Below are 19350 nucleotides of genomic sequence, written 5' to 3' on the forward strand. Positions count from 1 at the left end.
TGGACCACCAGCAACTGGGATAGGAGATATGTTCCAAACTTGAGACAACATCTTTACGTGATGCCCATCAGTTCAGTGATGTTAGTTAGTTAGTCCTTTTGGGTGAAGGAAATTTTTTATTTACTGTTATAACTATTTAATGATCAAAAATATTATTTAAAAAGGATCCCTCGGCAAAATTGGAGAAACGCTTATTCCCTGGAGCTGGGTCACTCTACCCATTGTACAGTATTATTCACTGTGATGGTGTGATATGGTGTGTGGGGTATCATTCTGTCTATGTTCATATTTTTACTGATTTTAGGAGTGTTGTCTTTTGCTCTGTATCATTCTGTCTATTCTTTGTCTATAGTCTTAATTACCTTACAAAAGGTACGATATTTGAATTAGCTCAGTTACCATCTGCAGCCTGAATGTGTCCATGCCTCTTGATGAACCTGTGCTGACATTTCCTGACTGTCCATTCATGACCGCTATGCTTTCCCAATGCCGCAAATCACCCCCTGTAGTGCCTTGATCTCTGAAGCACCGTTCTCAGGTCTGGGGGGCCTGAAAACAATCGACCCTGTCTGCCTACCCCTGGATATAAGGAGGGGGCCTGAGGAGGACAGATAGACAAGTAAGATCGATCCTTTGTATGATACTGATGCTAAGGCTAGCACCCAGAGAGACTTGGCAAAACTTGGGATTACCCTGGAAAATACTGCTGGAGGAACCCTTATGAAGACGTATCAGCAGCGGCACTGCCATATCGATCTATAAGCGGAGGCTTTGACTCTCATCTCCCGGGGCATTTATCCCTTTACTGGACTGTATCCGTGTTCTTGGACTATTTTATCCTCTGTGTGGTGGATTGTTTTATGGACATTTCGGTTTGCATGTAATAAAGGTTCTTGGGACTTTTCACTCATTTCTCGCTCTGTTGATTGTGTGATACCGGAGTAGGACTCCATGACATATACCCCCGACCGAGCTGAGATATTCAAGACCTTCATATTTTCTGTGTGCTGCTTTGTAACATTATTTATGTGTACAGTATGGCAGCATTATTTACATACTTACTCTGTGTATAGTGACAGTATTTATTCACCTTATAATAGGATCAATGACTGTGTCTTTCAAATATATATACTATTCGTAAGTGCGTATATTACAGAAGTGACAGATGTAGGTTATTCATGTACAGTGGAGACTTGTGGATGTGGTTGTCTTGACTTTGATCAGGGAGTAAATGTATTGCCTATGCTTACCTCTTCTATGGTGGTGTCTGAGATGCCGTAACAGCCGATATGCAGGTCACTCAGGTTATTATCCAAATCATGGAGGAGTGAAAGGTAAGCACTGGATACCTCTGCACTGAATGGTGGAAGGACATACGCTAGTTCTCCACCAACATCTTCCTTCAGTTTAGCTTCAGGAATATGGGATTGGATTAAAGCAGTCACTCTTTCTGAATCGCAGACATTTTCATCTTTTTGATCAGGAAACTGTAATAAAATATTGCATGTTAAAAATTTGATTTTTATATTAATATATTTTTTCTTCAGTTTTGAATGAAAAGATCATCTTGATATTATTGTAATGGCTGAGTTATCATTTAAAGGGAACCTGTCAATAGGGTTGTGCATAGTAACCTACAGACAGAGTCTGGTCGGCGCCATTACACTGAATAAAATAATACCTTGGTTGATAAAATTGGTCTTGTGGCTGTTTCTTAATCTTTATTATTATTTAAGTAGGTCTCCTGATCTGAACCCAATTGCACACATACAGTATGGCAAATTCTGAGGAGACAAGTTGTTATCACTCTCCATCCTTCATCCAGGCTCTAACAGAGGTCATTCTTGAAGAATGGAAAAATATAGATGCAGCAATATGTCGCCAACTTGTTCGTTCATTCCATTCCTGAAAGACTTGATACTTTCCTTAAAAATCATGGATGTCTTACAAAATGCTAGATGTAGTAGTTTCTTTTATTTGGGGTGTATTCATTTGTGCTTCAATTAATTTGTGTAAAACTGAAGGTTTTGTAATGAAAGTTATATTATTAATCTTATTTTCATGTTATGGGTAGTGATGAGCGAGTGTGCCCGTTACTTGAGTTTCTCCGAGTATTTCAGCGTGCTCGGAGATTTAATTTCTGTCTCCGTAGCTGAATGATGTGCGGCTGCTAGACAGCTTGAATACATGTGGGGATTCCCTAACAAAAAGGCAATCCCCACATATATTCAAGTTGTCAAACAGCTGTAAATCATGCAGCTGTGTCGACAAAAATCTCCGAGCACGCCGAAATACTCGGAGACCACCCAAGCGTGCTCGGAGAAACTCGAGTAACGAGCACACTCGCTCATCACTAGTTATGAGTTAAAAAATGTTTAATAAAACTCAGACTTGTCAAAATCTTATTCTTGTGTTCAGTGAGATATTGATTAAAATCTTACTTTTCATCAGGAGTGTACTCATTTATATTGAGCACTGTATTTCCATCTGTTTCCTTTCTTATGAGACCAGGTAGATTGCGATCTAAAGTATGCAGCCTATGTCAAACGTATTCCCAAGTCTGCATTTACCCAATAGAGTCCAAAAGAATATCATTGGGTCTTCATGGGGTTTGTACAGTATACCTTTGTTTGGGCAGTATGGAAAAACTCCAGTTTTCTGGACTGATTCTTGCAGAGGTATTTTGCAAAAGACATACTGCGCACCTATGTTTGTCCCTGTATGGCTTTACAGTGACCTCTGTTGGGAAAACCTGGCCACATATATATCCGAGGTCCACTGCAAATACAGGGGTGCATGGACAGTATCAGCGCAATGCTAGCAACGGCCACTCGGGGCACATGGCTTGAGTCTATGGTCTGGCGCCAATGATTGTCACATTGTGTCAGCGTTCTCCACCTCCTCTAAAGCCCCATTGTGCCCCAGATAGCTTCAGAGTCCACCACCAACCAATCTTAATATCATCTGTGCCATTATAAATACAATTCTGTAACCCACTTTAGTTGTTTTTAACTTCCATAGACATTTAAAGAGTTTGGTTTGTTTATTCAAGGTCATTCTGATAACAGGGCATTGCAGAATGGATACAAATGAGATTATTAATTGGTTTGCAAAACCCTTGCATTTACCATACAGTTTTCAACTATCGGTTGTCGGGTTTCCATGGAAAAAGAGCAGCATGTCTGTGTCTAATTGTTTGGCCTTGTATATCTCCAGTGCCTTCATTAATGTATGGTCTCTGTATTCAATCGCAAAGTTCTTTTATGCCTAGGCTGATGGAGCTATGAAAGTAAAGTCAGAATCTGCTACTTGTCCTGGCGCCCACTTATCATGGTTTTATGCATGCACGATGCATCATTATTCTGCCTTTTGCTTTTATTTCCTGGCCTTGTGATCAAGGCATGTCTGGATTGTGAATTAGGACTTCTGGAGTCGATAAGCTGGTTCACATTTGAGGTCAACCCAATAAGATGCATCAGTCCTGGTATTTTAAGACCAGAGAAGAATTAATTTGTTTGGTAACTTCTGTTCTTGGAGTTTGTACTGAGTTGGGGAAGAAGATTGGAAAATAAATCTTTGTTAACTCTTTTCAATCTGGGTCTGGTGGTTTTTTTTTTCCATATAAAGCCTCTTCATTTGATTTTATTTAGAAAATTGCCTCACTAATATGTATAGACCATAATGACAGCACTGACTCGTATTGAATTGATGAGCTGCAGTCACATGAAGGGAGGAATAATGAATAATGAATGGCATGCGAAAGTGCCATAGATATCTCATTTGTTCTTGCCGAGACTAGAAAATGTCTCCCTGCTGATATAAAAGCAAGAGGGACATTTTATATTCTAATATGTATACACATTTGGCTCACCAATAAAGCTGTGATCACACCGGCTTCCATTTTTTAAAGAAGCTCTCTGGGAACAAAAATGATCTATTGCTCTGTTTGTAACAGGCATCTTCAATAGGAGCTGATCTTCAGTACCTGGCAGCGATGGCTACTCATTACATGAAGCTCCATTCAGGGTTCACATCCGGCTACCACTGAGGGTAATAACTGCTGGTCAATGGGGGAGATGGATGTCGTACTCCCACTAATCTGATATTGATGACCTATTCTAAGGAAAACCCTTTTTAAAGGAGAATTATCACGTTTTGAAGCTATCCCCTATCTATTACACAGACGGTAACGTTCCTATCGCTGCGGTCTGTTTGCTGGGACCCCCATCGATTCTAAGAACAAAGGATCTGAATTGTCTCTTGTGATTTGAAAGGTAATTGATTATGTGCACTGCCGCGACATTCTTACGGCGAAGACCCGCCGTTTGCTGTACTAAGCTATCTTTGGCACTCCAATTGAAGGGGTTGTCCAGGCCTTTTTTTTCCCTTTGGGGATAAGAACTTATGGGTAAGTAGATGTTAACTACCTTCCTGTTCTGCCTTATGACGATCCCTTATGGCTCAGGCGAATCTCCTGCTTCCTTTGACCTCACATCGACAGAGCAACTCTTCCGCTCTACTCTCTCAACAGGGTGATTGACAGCTGGCAGTAAGGCAGCAGGGAGCCGGCTGTCAATAAACATGATGTTGGCAGTGATGTCCCAATAGATAGAGCAGAGTGTAAGAGAAGAATATGCTCTGTGGACATTAGTAAAATGACCGTCAAGAGTGGCCCGTGACCGTGATGAGATCGTTGCAGGGTAGAAAAGGCAGGTAATTAGCAACTACCTGCCAGTAAGTTCTTAGCCCTGCAGGGAGAAAAAAAAACAACAAAGTCCTAGAGAATCTCTTTAAGAATGAATTGAGCAGAAGTTCACATGATCAGCCAGCGGTCCATCCACATGGGGTGAAGAGCCCCAGTTCTTAGGATCGATGGGCGTACCCCAGAGATCGTTACGATATCTCCTATCTTGAAAATACCCCTTTAATGGTAGGCTTTTAATGAATAGACAAGAGATTACAGCTCTAAAGGGAAAGCATACAGAGTTTGATGCTTCTTGCAGTCCTCTGTTATCAGCCTCTTTATATATCTAAATTACCCATAAACCATCAACCACAAACCAATGGGAGATTCACATGCACTCAATATTTTTTGGTGACACTTATTGAAGTGGCTTATTTATTTTACTCACTTTTATAGCGCTATCATGTTCCACAGCACTTTACTGACATCATCATCACTGTCCCCATTGGGGCTCACAATCTAAATTCCCTATCAGTATGTCTTTGGATTCAGAGTGTAGGAGGCAAGTGGAGGAAACCCACGCAAACACGGGGAGAACATACAAACTCCTTGCAGATATTGTCCTAGCTCTGTAAGGATACAATGCTAACCACTGAGCCACCGTGCTGCCTCAGGAAACTGCGGTGGTTAGCCACAAATGTATTAGCCATTTTGGATTGGGCTAGTTTGTGGGAAGACCCAAAAAGAGACCCGCAAGAGATCAGACTACAAATCCACAGCAGAAATCCGAGAGTCAGCCTCCTAATTGTGGGGCGGCTTTCCCTACAAATACACTTTGATTTGTAAAGACTCCACGTGAACATACAAGTAAAGTGGCTCCTAAACAGGCCAAATACAGAAGTAGCAGCTTACTGACTTTATAAGAGAGCTTTCAAACAGCATTTTTGTCCACTTTCATGGGTCCCGTCTGGGACCCACCACAAAATGGGATTCAGACGTATGTGCTGACGGTGCCATAGACTATAATGGTGCTGACAGAGTCACCGTGTGCTCTGCAATGCATTATTTTCGGACATATACGCCTACCTGACTCAGATGTAGTAGACTGCGTCTCGGTGTCCGCCTCTAGTAGGCGTAAATGCCTGAAAACGATGCATGAGGAGAGCGCACGTTGGCACCATTATAATCGGCGCATGAGCTTGAATCCCGTTTTGAAGGGGATCTGGACGTAAACCCTGATGGGGCCAACAAACACGGGTAAGAACGCTGCATGAAAGCACCCTTAGAGCGACTGAATTACACAGATTTCGTCTGAACATTCATTGCTCCAGATCAACGTTTGTGAAGCCATGAACATTCAAGAACGGAGAAAGTACACAGCCCTCCGCACCTCTGCCCTACGCAAGTGTGAAACCAGCCTAAGAAAATCTTGTATCATCACTTTTCTGGAATTTTCTTCAGTAAAAACATTTCCAACATGTCCAATATATACGCACAGAGGATTAAGACAATTTCAAAGAAATTATGTGGCTACTATAAACACTAAAATTAATCCTCAGACCTGTCATATGAACCTCATTATCTCCAGCTATTGACAGCACAAAAAGACAAAGTTCCATACTATTTCCACACCATACTGTACCGTAATAACTTGTTTTTCCAGATTTAGAATAATTTACCTTTTTGGTGAGAGTGAGACGGTACCCACTTCCAAATTTCTCTTTGAGGAACCTTGGTGTACCACAGCACCTCAAACCTCCCCTCTCAAGGAAAGCAATGCGATCGCTTAGAACTTCTGCCTCATCCAAATGGTGAGTGGATAAAATGATTGTTTTATCTGAAATAGCAAAGCAAAACATCTTTTTTATTTCTACGCAGGAAAAGCAGTCAGAGCTAGACTTCACCCGAGACAAAAATCCAGTTCTCTGCGCTCCTCACACTGTATCTAGATAACCTGGTTTAGCCAAAGTGGTTTATTGATGCACATCTGACAACCTGCACCTCAGGTACACACCTCATTTGTCCCAACTCTGCTATCTTCATCTGGAGGAAAAATGGCAAAGAATTGTGCAAAGACACAAAGGTGAAGGCTTTAGTTCTGCTGAGCTCTGCTGCATAGGTTGCCATTTGTAATATGGAAAAATAGGGGAGAAAAGTAGTCCACCTCTGCAGAGATTTTTTTTGTTAAACTTAAAGCACCACTCCAGTGTTTTTTTTAACTGCACAACTGGAGTGGTGCTTTAAATGTAATCCCCCTGTCCCCCGTTTCGTACTCACCTGCCGCCTCCTTCATTGTTTTCCTGCGTCACTCCTGTCGGTCTCCGGCAAAAAGTGACCTGCCGGCAGCTCTTGGGTTTCATGGAGCGGCGCGGAGGTCACTTTTCAATACAAGTCTATGAGAGCCTCGTTCTGGCCTTGTTCTGGCTCACATAGACTTGTATTGAGAGGTTGTGACATAGCTTCTGACTTCCGGCCAGTCAGGAGCTGGGCTCACAAGGTGGCGCCGCAGGACAGGAGCGGTGCTGAAAAATGGTGAAGACGGCAGAGGGTGAGTATATTACCAGGAACAGGAGGCTTAAATTTAAAGTGCCACTTCGGTGCTGAAAAAAACTGCTGGAGCGGTGATATAAAGACATGTATTTGGGGGACAAAAAGCATTTTTGGAATTGGTCAGCCTTAAAAAAATTGTGTCATTTGACTTTTATAACCTCATTGTTTCCCTGCGCATTCAACCTTGATATGGACTAGGGTCCTACATCAGCTCAAAAATCATAGATAAAATAATTACAAACTCTCCTATTGGACTACAAATATTGAAAAACTAGATACAAGCTAAGCACTCTATAAATGACTAACAAGCTAAAGCTGCATTCTGTAACGCTATAGTATGCAAACATTGAATATATGAAATTGGACCTGCATTACTACTGTAGAAAACATTAAAAAATATAGGTACAAATAGCGCACAAATTGGCAAATTCATGTGAGCCCAACAGCCAGAAACAAGGCGTACCCCTTTGTTGGGACCCTAAACCTGACATGTTGCCTCTCCCGGGCTAAAAGCCTACAGTTATATGGGCAGGTAGGATAGAGCTCTAGTTAAAATCTCCTTAAGCTGATGGGAGGAGTGCTGAGCGCTCTCAGATTAGACAATACAAATGATTTAATGGATTAGCCTTAAAGGGGATGTCTGGCCTTAGGGTGCAAGTGTGCAGTCACTCTTTGTGACTGCAGACTTGTGAATCCTCACGTCCAACACTACATGCTGTGAGGCATCTCCGGTGTTGTTGGCGGACAATTAACGGCAAGTATGTGATCTGCATACATGTGGTCACATACCGACTAAATGGTGAAGCTTCACGCAATGTAAGTGAATCGAGTGAAGCCAGACATGTCTAGTCGGAATGTGGCCGGAAGTATGCAAATAGCAGACTTGCTGTTACGTGATCGTCCGCTCCTGGCACTGGAATATCACAGTGCACGCAATGTAAGGACTAACAAGTCTACAGTCACATACGATGACTGCAGATTTGTACTGCTGGACAATCCCTTTAATGCTCCTCAACCTCAATGCTAACTTTTTGCCAGGGTTGAATTGCTTTCCTTTTATGGGAGACCTCTTAAGACCCCTTTAAACACTAGGACCTGGGTACAACCACTATCATTGCACTCCTTCAGCACAATCTTCAGTGTTATAGGTCTTCTTACCCTTTTTATTTTTGGAGATGACTTCCCAGATACTTCGCCTTGAACAAGGATCCACCCCAGTGGTCGGTTCATCTAAAATGACCACTTTGGAGCCACCAATCAGTGCTATGCAGATAGACAGCTTCCTTCTCATCCCACCAGATAAGGCCTTTACTGGTTTGTGACGATGCTTGTATAATCCAGTGTCTTTAAGTGTCCTGAAAGCAAAATAGCAAAAATATGGAAGCTTAATATTAATATGTCAAGAAGCGGTATTACTCTGTGTGACTTTATGGAACACTGTATGTGTGAGGATTACATATTCTTCAAGGAGCATTTCATCTCTCTGCATATTTATATTTTATTAAAGAGTGGGAGCTGCTGGTGATTGCGGAAAGAGCGGAGTTCTGGCTTCCAACAGAATTCAGTGTCAACTCTGGTCGCCAGTGAAAGAGAGACACCCAGTGGCCAAGTGTTAAATAGCTTCTTAGCTGCAATTACTAGTTTTCTGAATATTTTTGAAAGCAACAATTAGATTTACATTTTTCTGAGGGCAAAACAATGTAACATCCAATGTAAAAAACAAGCTAGCACATTTTATGTTACAAATGCCAAGAGTGCATGTTCAGGGGTTTTACATATTTTTTGTGTTGTATGCAGCCTTTTATGTCCTATAGTTCTAGGTTTGTAAAAAATGAAAATATATTTCACGAGACATAATATTAGGCGAGCCTAACTGTACATAGGTGCTGGGCTGACTGTGTGTGGTGGAGGCTTAGGAGCATAGTTGTCTCCATACGCGGCCAACACCATCTCTATAAAATAGTCGGCCTCTGTCTCTAACTGCGGCAGCCACAGCTGAGATCAAACAGCAGCTGTTAACGATTTAGATGCTGCTGTCAGTCTCTTTATATGCTGCTATCCTAGTAACCCACTAGTGCCCCCTATGCACAATCCCTGTCATTGCTATTCAGGGCTCTTTGAAGCTCAGATATATGCTGTTCTTCTTAGGAGCCTTTGATTTTTACTATGTACTTCTGATGATTACAGGTTCATTTTCCCTAAGAGAACTAAATAATAAGTGGAAAAGTTAAAATAATATGTTTTAACCCCTCTCTGACATCGGGTGTAATAGTATGCTGATGTTGGACTCCCCTGTTTGGTGCGGGCTCCGGCACTGAGCTTACACCTTTCTGGGCACATGTCAGCATATACAAAGCTGACATGTGCCCGCAACAGCCATGGGTGGAATCACGATCCACCCGTGGCTATTAACTAGTTAAGTGCTGCTGTCAATTTCTGACCAGAAGCACGTCGTAAATCCTGCCCATCGGTGACCCATCACATGATCGTGGGTCACCGACGAGTTGGCATGATAACCAGAGGTCTCCAGCAGACCTCTATGGTTCTCATTGCCTGATTAATATGAGCTACACCCGGTGGTCGGCGTTCATAGCAAGTGAGCATTTCTGCTACACACAGGCGATATGATCATCGCTATAGAGTGATCAAAAGATCGTATCTGCACCAAAATGGTATCAATAAAAATGGCTGCTTGACGCGCAAAAAATAAGCGCTCACCCAGCCCCAGATCATGAAAAATGGAGATGCTACAGGTCTTGGAAAATGGCACCATTTTTTTATACCAAACATTGGGGTTTTTTTTTCACCACTTAAATAAAAAAGAACCTATACGTGTTTGGTGTCTATGAACTCGTAATGACCTGGAGAATCATAATGGCAGGTCAGTTTTAGCATTTAGTGAACATTGTAAAAAAAAAAAAAAAAAAAGCAAAACCAACTGTGGGATTGCACTTTTTTTGCAATTTCACCGCACTTGGAATTTTGTTTCCCGTTTTCCAGTACACAACATGGTAAAACCAACAGTGTCATTCAAAAGTTCAACTTGTCCCGCAAAAAACAAGCCCTCACATGGCCATATTGACCAAAAAATAAAAAAGTTATGGCTCTGGGAAGAAGGAGAGCAAAAATGAAAATGCAAAAATGAAAATACCTCTGGTCGTGAAGGGGTTAAAGGTTTTTATTTTTATATATATATATATATATATATATATATATATATATATATATATATATATATAATATAATGATTTGATTAACCCTTCTTTCTCTTTGATATTACCGCATCCATAAAAGTCCAGTGTATAATACATGAAGTTCATGAACCTGATCGGTAAACTCCCTACAGAGGAAAAAAATCAAAATGCCAGAATTGGAAGGGGAAAGTCTCATCTGCCTAGAAAATACAATAAAAAGTGATCAAAATGTTGTATATAAAATGAAGATATCAGTTCAGCAAACATAAACAAGCCCTTACAAAGCTCCATTGATGGAAATGTAAAAATACTATGGGTCTTGGAAAAATGGCGACACACAATTTTTTTTTCCACAAACTTCAGAATTGGTTTTCACCGCAGTTGTAGTGACCTGGAGAATCAGTTTTCCAGGTCATTTTTACCGCACAATGGACGAATAAAAATGTTATGGAAGAAGAGGAAGAAGAAACAAAACTGCAAAAATGAAAAATGACTCGGTCCTGAAAGGGGTAAGGGGTTTGTCCCATGTTCTATCATCAGGAGCCCTCATCTCTCTAGCCTCCTGGTATCCTGTTTGCCAGGTGGTGCTGGATTCCTGGACCGATTTGTTCGCTCTTTGATGTTGCATCCAGAAGCACCTTTGCCTCTGCCACATCGCCGGGGGCCCTGAAGTTGTCAGGATCCAGCGATCTGTCCAGCTTCAGAGCAGTGCTTACAAACTCCATAGAAAAGAGCTTGTAAGTCCTGTACTACTTATCATAAAACACCTGCCGTCAATGGGCAATGAACAGTACGCTATGAAAATAAAACTCAATCTATTCTTAAATTCATTTTTAATAAGAGATAAATTGTAAATTTGCTTGTTTTTGCAATTCTTATTGGAGAGCACCGTAAATGTGTGAACCTAGCCTATTTACTCATTTTACTTACCGTACTTAATTCTGAAATAAACCGGTTGGAAAGCTAATTCCTCACTGACATACTGCTGCTTTAGTGGCCCCGATTCTCTAGAGCATAAAGAATGTGCTCTGCAGTACCCAGGAGCAGCCACTACACTCTGCACACTGTCCATATATGGAGCTGGTAACAGCTGATTGGTGGAGATGACGGGCATCAGAACCCCACCGTTCTAATATTAATGATTTATCCTACAGAACAACCCTTTAAGCTCAATCAGTGCTAGAAGTAAAAAAAAACTATGTTAATATTTTTGTTTAGCCCGGGGATATTATTTTTTTACTTTTCCTATGCAATATTTAGACAACTGCTTCTTCTGAATATGTGATTTTAATTGTTGAAGGTGTCATTATAGAGAGTTATTGTTGAGCACATAACTATTCAGCTTACCCGTACATAACAATGACAAGAAAAAGCAAACCCCGGTTACACACTACATCTTCCAATTACATTTGTCTAAATGAGACAATGAATTAATTCATAATATCATTAGTTTTGCAGTAATTTGCTTCTTGTAAGAGATCTACACGCTGTTCACTGCAGTAAAGGAAATATATCCACCCTGATCCTGATGCCGTGTCTGATGCATGTACATAGGATCAATATCATCTGAAACACGTGTATTATATAAAATAGTACTAAAGGGTGGGCCATTTATATGGATACACCTAAATAAAATGGGAATGGTTGGTGATATCAACTTCCTGTTTGTGGCACATTAGTATATGGGATGGGGAAAACTTTTCAAGATGGGTGGTGACCATGGCGGCCATTTTAAAGTTGGCCATTTTGGATCCAACTTTATTTTTTTCAAAGGGAAGAGGGTCATGTGACACATCAAACTTATTGAGAATTTCACAATGGTGTGCTTGGTTTTAACGTAACTTTATTCTTTCATGAGTTATTTACAAGTTTGTGACCACTTATAAAATGTGTTCAAAGTGCTGCCCATTGTGTTGGACTGTCAATGCAACCCTCTTCTCCCACTATTGATACACTGATAGAAACACCGCAGAAGAAATGCTAGCACAGGCTTCCGGTATCTGTTGTTTCAGATGCTGCACATCTCGTATCTTCACAGCATAGACCACCACATTATGGGTGTCAGGTCCGAGCATTCCTACATGAGCAGTTAACTAGAAAGTGGATTTGTCATCGTTGGCCAGTTGAATGGCCACCAAGGACTCCCGATCTGACCCCCTTAGACTTTTATCTTTGGGGTCATCTGAAGGCAATTGTCTATGCTGTGACACATAACCCACTTCCCATTGGAAAAAATAAAATTGGATCCAAAATGGCCACCATGGTCATCACCCATCTTGAAAAGTTTTACCCCTCCAAACAGGAAGTTGATATAACCAACCATTCCCATTTTATTTAGGTGTATCCAAATAAATCGCCGCAAGGCTCCGCTCCATTAGGGCGGTAGGACCCACTACGAGGTTTGCCGTGACGTGGCATTGGGCTTCATACAGTCTGATCAGAATGTTAAACTAAGAACCTCATGTTCAGTTATATAAATTTTTGCCTAGCGGCTTTAGATCAATGTATGACTTTTGGAGGTGCTGTCCATTCTTTTTTTCAGCATATCCATAAAATTGGCACGCCTTGTAAATACAGTACAGCCTAATGCCCAAAATCAAGGCTGTAGTGGGTTTTCCACTAGGACACTGCTTATTAGATAATTCCTACAAGAAACATGGTGTCCAAGTCCATACATATATAAAATATATCACATTTTATTACATAAAGGTACAACAAAAACAGGCAACAATTCGACATAATTATAAAACAGTCTTCAAAATTGCGATAACACAGGTGTTTATGGCACGTGGTCCACAAAAAGTGGCGGGCATGGGTGGTGTAGTTCCTAAATATATATTATGTTGTGTTGGAGTAGTAATATATCCTTACCCCCATGTAATGATGTAAGAATTTAAAAAGACATTAGGAAAAATCCTAAATGTCTAAACTAATGGATCTAATAAAGTGCATGTGCATCTGACCTGGGAACATAAAGCATGTCCATCATTAACCAGACTCTACATAAGTAAGTGCAAAGATAATTATACTAATGGGGAAAAGAGTTGGCACCAAGGTAAAGAAACACCTTACCCATCATAGACCCATGTGGACCCGCGCTAACAGCAGACTGCTTTTTATTATTTATAGTTATTGTTTGATTTTGTATCTTTATGTAATATATCTATAATATATATATATATATATATATATATATATATATATATATATATATATATATATATATATATATATATATAATATATCTATATAGTACTATATCCTTACCCCCATGTAATGATGCAAGGATTTAAAAAGACATTAGAAAAAATCCCATGTCTAAACTAATGGATCTAATAAAGTGCATGTGCATCTGACCTGGGAACATAAAGCATGTCCATCATTAACCAGACTCTACGTCACAAAACAATTCAAAGCACATAAGTGCAAAGATAATTATACTAATGGGGAAAAGAGTTGTCACCAAGGTAAAAAAACCACCTTACCCATCATAGACCCATGTGGACCCGCGCTAGCAGCAGTACCAAGACTGTTTTTATAAATATGCCTAATTATTGATTGTTTTTGTTGTATCTTTATGTAATAAACTTTGATATATTTTATATATGTATGGACTTGGACTCCATGTCTCTTGTAGGAATTATTGATACATGTACTGTAAATGTCTTCAAAAATGTAAACCTGCATGAATGACGGACATCATATACCACTTATGGTGTGGAAGAGTGGGGTTTGTAGGGCATAACAGAGCTGAGTTTACCATTAGTACAGCTTATTATAGTGCTGTACATACTTTTACATAGGAGCTACACATTAACCCTATATCAGTAATGCATTACCCAAACTGAGAATATTCCAAACTGTTCAATGACAAATTCAGCTCGCCTACATCGGGACGACATATCCATATAAATAAATATCACGCACCCATACCTCAAGCAGTCTGCCTGGTAAAGATATTCAGCTATGGTAAGAATACATTACATTCAGACCATTCCAAGTGCACTGGGACGGAGCCCTTAATGGGAATTTGCATTTATATTGTGTTTTATGTGTATACAGCATCCCAAAGTGCTCCACAACATTTTGCAATCAATATAGGATCATCCGGGAGAGAAAAAAAAAAACGCAATGAGGCATCTTTTTGCCATCTTCTATCATTTTTCTGGACCATTGATCAGAAAGTTCTGAGCCGCAGATATTTAACTGAGATAAATCAGTACCACCGTCTCTAACTTCCACATGAGACTGAAAGGAGGAAAAAAAAGCTAAAGTGCTATCAGATACTTACTGAAGAAAAAAGAAAAACAAAATGATCTTCTGCTGAACATGTGACTGATAACTGTTCGTGACGGCAAAAGTCACTAAATGTATTTATCAATTATTGTATAATTTACCAGATGATTAAGATTAGTTATCAGCTGCAAATCTGCAATGTTACTGTAATAAAATGTATTAATAAAATGAGTTATATAAAAATATGTAAAAAAAAAATGGATGCTCGGTGGAAGGACTTTTCAGGCTGTTATAGGTACAGTATATTTTAGTCATGGTCAAAATCTGTAAAAATGTAATTCAACCGATTTGCTTGAATAATATTTGATTTCCATCCAGTTTATTCACTATAAAGTAAATGTGCCTTAGAGGGAATCCATCAGCAGGCTTTGGCTATGTAATCTAGGGACAGCATGAGGTAGGGGTTAAAACACTTAACTCAAGGACGTATCACATGTCTTGCTGTGTGGTGTTATTTACTTACACCGAAGGATAAATCAGATGGTGATTAACATGGCTCTGACTATCAGGCATGTAGGCAGTCATCTGACTCCGCCCCCTTCTGAGATAAGCAACTCACTGTCTATAGACATTGTATATACAGAGCCTGGTGTGGGCAGGGTTAGCTTCATCAGCTCTGATTGTTTCACAACTGCTGCACCCAGTAATCTAAGTGATACATTGTTGGATTCAGCTTCTCTTTATCTACATCATGCTGCTGTCAGATGAGGTAGCAAAAACCTGCTGACAGAATCCCTTTAAGATCCATTTATGCTGCATGATGCACAGTATTAATAGACTGCCAACCTACAAAATGTTTGCTTGTCATTGATCGTTTAATAGCCTGTTTGCACAGGACCATCCCGCTTCAGATTCGCATTGAACAATCATTATTACTTATCCATTCCTGCACGCCCTCGCTGCTTCTGTCCAGTCTTCAAGTGTTCTCTCCCATTGTGTCCCAGAATTTTTGGCCTGTTCACACCTACTAGACCTCAAAATGTCAGAATGTAATCCTGCGATATGCAATGTCACACAAGTCCTAGTCATGACGTAGGAGAGATGCACGCCATGGCATTTTGAGTCAAAGTCATCACGGAGGGGCCAAAATTGTCTGGAGAAGACACCTTAAAGAGTCTACGGATAATATTTGGTGATTTTTCACTTAACAAAAGTGGTCAGAAGAAGTAATCGCAATGTCCCCTAAAAGGATCCAACTTTCAAGCAAAAGTGTGACCTAACCTTCTGGGTTGTGTGGTCCCACAACCCTCCATGGCCGCTCTTGCTTTAAAAAGAGCGATATCTTGTGAGATCGTGCTCTCTGCACTAACTCAGCGCTCCCGTGTACCTTACTAAGCTATTACTGAACGGTAACATTAATAGAGCAATGACAGTGATAGCGCTGGACAAACTCCGCTCCTGCTGTCACTGTGACTGGTGTATAGAAGGCAGACCGCGCTGTGAGAACTCCGCCATGCCTCTCTGCATGCCTGTTACCAGAGCCGCTCCTGCAGTGCGCTCTCTGTGGCTAAGGAATCATTCTACCATTCTAATTGCCATAAGAGTGTTGTGCAGACTCCGCTCCTGCACTCCTCTCACGGTGTGTATGAGTCAGAGAGTAGGGTGGTACGTCCATACACCAAGCATCCGTCCAGTCATCACCGCATCTTCTGATCACCACTGATTGCGCTGAAATCCTCGGGACTTCTAGCTCGGATGAGGCCCTGGAGGGTTTTGCCAAAACACCTCATTTGAGCTGGAAGTCCTGGACTATCGTGAAAGACTTTGTGATTTCTGTGTGAGAAAATGTGTCCTGGATCGGACAGAGATCAGTGAGGAAAAAAGGCGATGGAGAAGTGAGCGGCACGGTAGGTATAAGGATTTTTTTTATTTTTTAACCTTTTGGTGGCCTCTTATTGTTCAGAAAAATTAGGGCCAGCACCCCCCAAAAATCACATGTTGGTGAAGGCAGATGATTGTAAAATTCAAGAAGAATTCAATTCCACTCAAATTTATTCACTCATCTCTTATATACAGCATTAAAATGAAGGAAAAAAAACTCGTTTTATTATTCTTTAAACGGAATATGTCACCAGATTTTTTTCTATAATTGTAGGGCACCTTTATTGACTGGGTACACATGCTACATATTAAGATCTTCAGTTGTAGAAAATCCTGGGGGAATCATCAAGCGTCCTTCATTTTTAATAAATGCCAGTAGTTGAACATTTTTTTTTTACAAAAAATACCAATGAATCTTTCTATTAATATTTCTTTTTTTTTTTGCATTGTTTTCTACAACTGATTTATGGCCCTAATTTGCCTTAGTTTATTAACCTTTCTTTTAGAAGAGATGTAATTTAATGTTCTGTCAACTATCCGAATACTAATAACTCTTAGGCTTAATATATTGTCTTCAGTCACTATTCATTTTCTCTTTCATACATTGCAATCCTTTAAGATAGGGAGATATGTCGTATATCAAATATATAGCATTGTTTTATTTAGTATTTTTTTTCTTGCTTTACTAGAATAAACGAATGTAAATGTTCACCAAAAGTTGTTTTTTTCTAACTAAGCTTCACACAGACTCTATAGACAGTGTCACTAGGTATCAGACGTACCTCTTCACTTCCTCGTGCAGCTGCCTCTTGCCCCATTGTGGAGCTTTAGTAGATCCATATAGCAGTAAATGTTCCTTTGTGGTGAGATAGTCAAATAATACATCGTATTGCATGCAGACTCCCATATTCTTTCTGGCCTGGTCAAGATGTGTTCTTATGTCATTGCCATAAACATATATGGTTCCCGAGGAGGCACTGAAGAGTCCTGTCAACATGGAACTGAAGAAAAAAATATAGACAATAGTAAATGATTTTACAGGAATCGAAAATCATAATATCTTTCATATGTCCTTACAAACTAAGACTGATGTGGCCGGCTTATTTCTAATTATTATATTATTATTATTTATTGTTATAGCGCCATTTATTCCATGGCGCTTTACATGTGAGGAGGGGTATACATAATAAAAACAAGTACAATAATCTTAAACAATACAAGTCATAACTGGTACAGGAGGAGTGAGGACCCTGCCCGCGAGGGCTCACAATCTACAAGGGATGGGTGAGAATACAGTAGGTGAGGATAGAGCTGGTCATGCAGCGGTTTGGTCGATCGGTGGTTACTGCATGTTGTAGGCTTATATACAAGCAGAATGCACTGAAGCAGCTTCATACTTGCACTGGTGAGTTCATTTCATACTAATGGTAGTACTCTCCAGTTTCTAGAATTTCTGCTACCTGTATGATCTATGCATGATATCCACCCCCTCCTTAATTAGAGCAAAGTTTAGCTGGATGCTATTCTTCCTTAGTTAATCTGAGTCCTAGGCACAAAGAGAGGTGGGTCTGCCTAAAACAGCTCGGCTTGTCATTGGCAGATGGACTCATACACTTTGATTAAAATGTACCGTACACCAAGGTGACTTGCAGCCCATCATTGGTTGTTTTTATGATAGCATGCTCCTCCAGTCAGTTGAATGCTGTAGCCAATCACTGATCGCAGCGGTCCTGCTACTGATGGAACGGTGACACCTCCTCTTCCTGTACCAGCACAGACCATGGATCGGCCTACACTGGATTCACCCGGGTGCCGGTAGGCAATTATTAATTAAGGTAAATTAAAAAACACTTTCGCTAAACATGTTAGTAACTTGCCCAGCTGCCTATTTTAGTGGACAACTACTACCTGTTGTCTGAAAATTGTACGCAAAGGGTAAGAGAGAGTGTGCACATACTCAGATTACATAGTCATAATCAGATTACAAATAGTACTAATAAAATAGAGCTGTAGCAGAATAATAGTGCGTATTGTATCACCATGTACGGTTTTATGCCCAGGGGGTCAATATGGTGTATAACTACTAATAATGGAAATTTTAAAACCTCAGTTATCAGGTTGATCCCTGACTATAGAGGGGAGACTAAATAAGTATGGTTCGTTTCCAAATGAGTGAGATCAGTGTCTCTCAGAGTGTCAATGGTATGAATGGTATATAGGAGAAAAAGATTTTTTACCTGATGCTGCACCACTGATAGGAGATAAATAGCATTCACAGTCTCTGTTTCTAATCTTTGGGAGAAATAAAGAGAGGTACCATGGTGCACTGATCTTGTGTTAGAATACCATAGGGGCGCAAGGCATCCAACTGATCCGGGTAGTGGGTATCCAAGTGTAGAGGTCAGCCAGAGCCATAGTCGTGGCTGAGCTTATCATGTTTTGCGTGCCCTGACCTCCCTCCACATATAAATTACGTTTCACTTTCAGCTTACTTGTTTCTCTGTACACTGCGCTGTCAGGGTTCTTCCTTGGTTCTCTAGAGTCACCTTTGGACATTTGTGTAATAACAGAGACACAGTCCAGTAGTAACTCATAATGCAGAGCTTTACTTTCATAACTTCGCAGCACATCCAGGTTCAACACAGCAACCTCAGCAGATTTCACATTACACATCATTACAGATTTCCCCTCTCTTTTCTCCCTGTCACACTGCTCGAGATCAGGTCGTACTGCACTGTACGTTTTCTCAGCATCCTCCCTGTCCAGGCTTACTTCCACTGGGGTTCCTTCAGCCATTTCGCCCCG

The 19350-nt window shown here is 40.5% G+C and overlaps 1 protein-coding gene and 1 long non-coding RNA gene across 2 annotated transcripts in view; one reads left to right on the forward strand and one right to left on the reverse strand.

Moving 5' to 3' along the window:
- Window positions 1-4208, forward strand: part of LOC143784249 (uncharacterized) — a 52684-nt gene extending 48476 nt beyond the window's left edge. Inside the window, exon 3 of the long non-coding RNA XR_013217750.1 lies at window positions 3956-4208. This is a non-coding gene — a long non-coding RNA (uncharacterized LOC143784249). The remainder of the gene's footprint in view (window positions 1-3955) is intronic.
- ABCA12 (ATP binding cassette subfamily A member 12) overlaps window positions 1-19350 on the reverse strand; it is a 243169-nt gene that overhangs the window by 82567 nt on the left and 141252 nt on the right. The window contains exons 33-36 of the mRNA XM_077272263.1: window positions 17328-17546; window positions 8393-8589; window positions 6364-6521; window positions 1251-1487 (exon numbers count right to left, since the gene is read on the reverse strand). Coding sequence (XP_077128378.1) covers window positions 1251-1487; window positions 6364-6521; window positions 8393-8589; window positions 17328-17546 — 811 coding nt within the window. The remainder of the gene's footprint in view (window positions 1-1250; window positions 1488-6363; window positions 6522-8392; window positions 8590-17327; window positions 17547-19350) is intronic.

Source organism: Ranitomeya variabilis, chromosome 7 (genome assembly GCF_051348905.1).
Source record: "Ranitomeya variabilis isolate aRanVar5 chromosome 7, aRanVar5.hap1, whole genome shotgun sequence".
NCBI classification, from domain to species: domain Eukaryota; kingdom Metazoa; phylum Chordata; class Amphibia; order Anura; family Dendrobatidae; genus Ranitomeya; species Ranitomeya variabilis.